Here is a 5,232-nt window from a genome sequence, read left to right as displayed (position 1 = left end):
TCACATTTGCTGGTTAGAACCAGGCAGCAGGTCAGGTTTAAGTCCACCATGCTGGCTGGTTACCGGAGACTCGTCTCCACCCTGCAGCCCCCCGATCATGGAGCCCAGGGTCCCATAGCTTCCCCCATACGGCTCCATCTGAGCAGCCACACTCAGACTCATCCTTTCTCTCCGAGGCATCTGCGGTGTTTGGTTCAGTGCTGAAGAGGGAAGGGAAACCGGTGTAGCCGCATTGTCGCTTAGACTCTGCACTGTGACGGACGACTGCACAGATGTAAATATAAGTTATAAATGAAACGTATACACAGAAATAAACAGATGACTAATTCAGGTTAATTAGTTGATGTCATCCAATTGCACCCCAAACAATTTTGTATATATACATATATATTAGTGGTGGGTATAGATACATTTTTTTTAATCTAGATTAATCTCACTGAAATCTTGAAATTAGGGTAGATTAATCTAGATTTAAATTGCCTTCATTTGAATTATGCCAAATTTGAAATTATTTAAATATATATATATAACTACAGACAGAGGGAGGGACAGAGAGAGAGAGCTCTTGCAAAGCTTTCTGGGATATATCTGCTTTTCTAGTGACCATGGCTGTGTTCGAACATCTGCCCTAATCGGGTGGTTACACCATTTTAGAAGAGTGTCCGAGTCTCCGGAGGTGGGAAGATATATTCCAGATTGCTTTGCAAGGAGAGCTCTTGCAAATCAATCTAGGGTTGGATAGATTTTTTTCAGGGCAAGAGAGAACAAAGTGAGCCGGACTCACGTGACCAATGTGGAGCGAAAAGTAACGATCATCTGTCCGAAAGTTAACTGAGCTCACTATAAAGTCCTCGCTCTATATAGTGATTGAGTGATTTAGCGGTTAAGGCGGTTGTTTGGACACAGCCCAGATGTTATTTTGTCCTGCCTGGACTTCCATAGTTATAATAATAATAATTACAAGTATCTCTTTTTAAAGATTAACAGCAATATAATAGGTTAATATGCACATATTCTCAGATATGCCTCAAAGTATCCATGTGAATAATCAGAGGAAATTCATACTTACATTTCCTACAGATGCCAGACTTCCGGCCGCCGCCTTCTTCTTTCTGGCCATGTTGGGATTCCATTTGCAAACCAGACTGTCATTCTGCACACTGTAGTTTTTATGACCAACAAGCCAGTATGTATTCATTTTGCCTTTACCCTGGGTAGAGAATAATGAGTAGGGTCAAACAGTCTGCCACAGGCAACACAAAAATCAGCATCCACATTAAAAACAATAAAAAATTATTGTAATTTTTGAGACGCCTAAAACTGGATGTCCTGTCAAGCTGTTGGGAAATCATCAAAATTACAATTAACTTAATCATATGATTTTAAATATCAGATAAAAACAGTGAAGGAACCATGAAGTTTCCCTAAGTAAAAAAAACAAACAAAAAAAACAAAATATAATTAACAGCTGGGTATAAATCTTAGTCCACACTTACAGCTTCTATCTAAATTAAGAAACAAAGAGAGCTAAGAGATTAGCTAAAAGTAGAATTGAAAATCCCTTTATTGTCCCACAGTGGGAAATTGTGGTGTTTACAGCAGCAAATGTTATAGTAAAAGTGGTCACATAATGCGTACCTTAGAAAAGTGTATAAAAATAACAGATAGAAAAATAAAGCCCTAAATGTGGATCATTATCAGCGTGGCCACTTATGGACATAAAGACATGTGTCCATTCATCACTAAAGTAGGAAGACATCAGCACTGCTGCTGCATATCCTCCTGGGAAGGGTAATAGTGTCAGGAATCCAGTTTGTGTGGTCTGTTTTGTGTCTGTCTCTCCCTCCACCACCAGGTGGCGCCCTGTCATTGTTGGTCCTCCCTGCACACCTGCGTCTCTTTGGATCATTATGTGGAGGAGTACTTAAGCAGTGGACTGTCACTACCTCGACGCCAGAGTGTTTGCCAGTTTTGGGTACTCTAGCCATGCTTAGATTAGCTGAGTCTAACCTGAGTCTTTGTTTCACTGAGTCAAACTGAGTCTTTCCTTGTTTTTGTCTTTGCCTTTGGCAGGAAGTCCTCCTGCGTACTGGAAGTTTGGTCTTCTTCCCCTGGAAGGATTATTTTCTGAGTTCACACTGAGCAGGGGAGAAACCTCCACATGTGCCGTTCAGTCCCTCACGGAAATCCAAGTGACAGTCCGCTCCAGTGCTCCTCCGGGTCCAAAGAATGTCTACCTGTCCACTCTTCAACATGTCTCCTCTTCTCTAGATCAACCCACACAGACTGGATGCAAAGTAAGAGATTCCAAGATACAACTTATGGGGCAGGACAAAGAGACTATGGAGAGTTTCAAATACCTGGGTTTTTGCGTCGATAATAAACTGGACTGGACTCATAACACTGATGCTCTTTGTAAGAAGGGCCTCAGCCTTCCTCTACGCCAGGGGTCTTCAACGTTTTCCCGGCCAAGGACCCCCAAACTGATGGCAAGATGGAGCAGGGACCCCCTAATTATATATATTGTATGAATGTCAAATAAGTATCAAAATGGTCCTATAGTCACTCTATTACAGAGGGAGTCTTATAAAGTAAGTAATTTCTCCCTGGGATTATTAAAGTATTTCTGGTTCCTGGTTGATGGGATAGGTGTTGTGAATGAAACGGTGCCCAGCTTAAAAGAGCTCCTGTGTGTCACTGAATGTGTGCATTGATGACTGAAAGACATCTTCTGCCTCTATTTACTACGGTGTGTTGAATTCATGTTAATGTGGATTTAAAGACATTTCAAATAGGGGAAAAATTGCAGGGGGGGAATATAAAAAAAAGTCTAATCAACCAACACTTTCGTGACCCCCATGCAGTTCCTCTGTGGACCCCCTAGGGGTTGCGGATCCCCTGTTGAAGACCTATGCTCTACGCTGTTGTCTGCTGGGCCACTGGCAGCACCAAGCATGGACAACACTTCCTACTCTCTGCACCAGACTGTAGAGGAGCTGAGCCGCTCCTTTAGTGAAAGACCTTTACACCCTGTTTGTAAAAAGGTCATTCATCCCTGCTGCCACCAGACTCAACAATGCGACACTACAATGGCAATAACTTGTGCAAGGTATAATGTCCAATACCTTCTGTTATGACCTGTTTCTCTATATTTGACACCCAGTATAATAACTATATATTTAAGTATCCATCTATATAAATACCCATGTAAACATCAAACACCCTGTGCAATAACCCTGTACAATCCTGCTATAACAAAGAAGAAAAGCTGTCCTATGTGGACGCAGTGTATATACTGTATATATCCCATGCACCTTTTTCTTCCTTTGGCACCTCAGACTATTTGAGTAACGAGTACATTTCTCCACTGTTAGATCAATAAAAATCAATCAAGGTGGCAAAATTACATTTCAAATAGCTACACAATTCAAGTAGCAGTGTCTTTTAGGCCAGTTAGAGGTATGTGCACCAACCAACTTTAAAACAACTTTCTTGAAAGAGCCGTTTATATGTTGTGTATCATTTTGTTTAGCCAAATCTCAGAACAAAACATCAATTACAAACTGCCAAGCATGGTGCTCAAAGTAAAAGAGAGTAGGGTAAAATGTGCTCAAGTAAGAGCAGCATTTCCTTATAATGCCGTATTTTTACTTTAATAAAAGTAAAAAGTACACTTACAAGAAATTACTCAAGAAAGAGTGGAAACCTTATTTGTTATTTTAAAGAATGGAAATGTAACTTAAAGGAAACTGATCATCGTATCTGACTTGTTGTATAAAATTACGTAATCATGTGCAAATTCTGGCGTTTTAAAGGGGAGAAAAAAAAATAGTATTGGAAAAACTAAACGGAAAATAACAAACACAAGTCAAAGAGCCTTTCTATCTCAAAACCAAACATCATAGAAATTATACACCAAAACTTCCAGGATGTAATATGTGGGAAAAATGAAGTAGCTACATTAAGATCCATTATTTACTTTTCACCTCCACGTCATAGAAGGTTCAGCACCCAGTTTTTCATGAACCGTTTACTTCTTTCAAGTTAAATTGTTAAATTAATATTTAAACTTTACCGGATTTTAAGGGTCACTGAATATTTTTGTTTTTATAATGTTCTGACACATATAAGGAGTGTTTAAAATAGGGCTCATTTGAATGTGTTTAAGTTAGTATACATTATATGTAGAGTAAACAGTTTATATGCTTAGTTTCTTCTCAGACAAATAGAATGTTTTTTTTTTTTTTATGAAATGGCGCCTCTGATTTCCTTCATATGTGCAAACTGAATTGATTTTGTGTTTTCAGTACAGATTGTTTTATAAACAGAATAAATATGTTTTTAAAAGTGTTTCATATAAACCTATCAAAGAAAATCAAATACCAGATAGATTGATTTTTATGTGTTCATGTTACCTTGACCTCAATTTCGCCACGTAGCTGCAACTCATAGGCGTTGTCCTTCATCAAAGCCAAGTATGTTTCTGAGCTGGTGTGGATTTTCTGAGCTGAAACAGGAAAGCTCACGTTAGATACATTCAGCTCAACACATCTGCTGTTGATGTTTTTAAGTTTGCCTGAACATCTGAATTTGTTCCAGCTGTTACATCATGTAAAGATATTACAGATGTTTTTCGTTCAAATGTAGAGAGTAATAGTAAATATTCTTCCAAAAAGAAAAAGAGCTAATCAAGCAAAGTAGCTAAGTAGTAATACTTGGTTATTTGACATTTCAGCTTCTAACTAAAGGCTGACGAGGTTCATTTTAAAGTGTTTACGAAGGCTGGTGGACTCCATCCTTGAAGCAGTGTTGACTGTATCTCCAAACAGACAGTATCTTGGCATTTTGTAGCCCACTATTCCTGCCACACACGGACCTGTGGAGCCAAAAGATGAAAGAATAATAATATCCACAATCAGGTAACAATGCAGTGAGATTCAATCAATTTTTTTACTGTCAAAGTCAACTAAATGATGCTTACAGCATCTCCAAAAGTCTGAGAAATAATAACTAGAAAGCACTCGGAGAGCGTAGACCTCTGCCAAACAGCTAATTTTGTCCAATATTGTGCCTTTCATCTATAGCTCACACCTTTGGCAAAAAAGTAATTAAAATCAGTTTAGAACTTTTCAAGTTATCCTGGACACAGACAGACAGACAAACACACACATACACGCACAAACCCAACTAAAAATATACAGTCAGGTCCATAAATATTGGGACATCAACACA

General features: G+C 38.8%; 1 protein-coding gene across 1 annotated transcript in view; it reads right to left on the bottom strand.

Annotated features, from left to right (window-relative positions):
* LOC107100388 (atrial natriuretic peptide receptor 1-like) overlaps window positions 1–5,232 on the bottom strand; it is an 18,097-nt gene continuing 12,865 nt past the window's right edge. The window contains exons 4-7 of the mRNA XM_015398846.1: window positions 4,778–4,876; window positions 4,416–4,507; window positions 1,070–1,210; window positions 1–264 (exon numbers count right to left, since the gene is read on the bottom strand). Of these exons, the coding sequence (XP_015254332.1) occupies window positions 1–264; window positions 1,070–1,210; window positions 4,416–4,507; window positions 4,778–4,876 (596 nt within the window). The remainder of the gene's footprint in view (window positions 265–1,069; window positions 1,211–4,415; window positions 4,508–4,777; window positions 4,877–5,232) is intronic.

This window comes from Cyprinodon variegatus, unplaced genomic scaffold (genome assembly GCF_000732505.1).
Source record: "Cyprinodon variegatus isolate N-32 unplaced genomic scaffold, C_variegatus-1.0 Scaffold966, whole genome shotgun sequence".
Lineage (NCBI taxonomy): Eukaryota > Metazoa > Chordata > Actinopteri > Cyprinodontiformes > Cyprinodontidae > Cyprinodon > Cyprinodon variegatus.
Note: the sequence above shows the minus strand (reverse complement) of the source record. Positions and strands in the feature narration are given on the sequence as shown.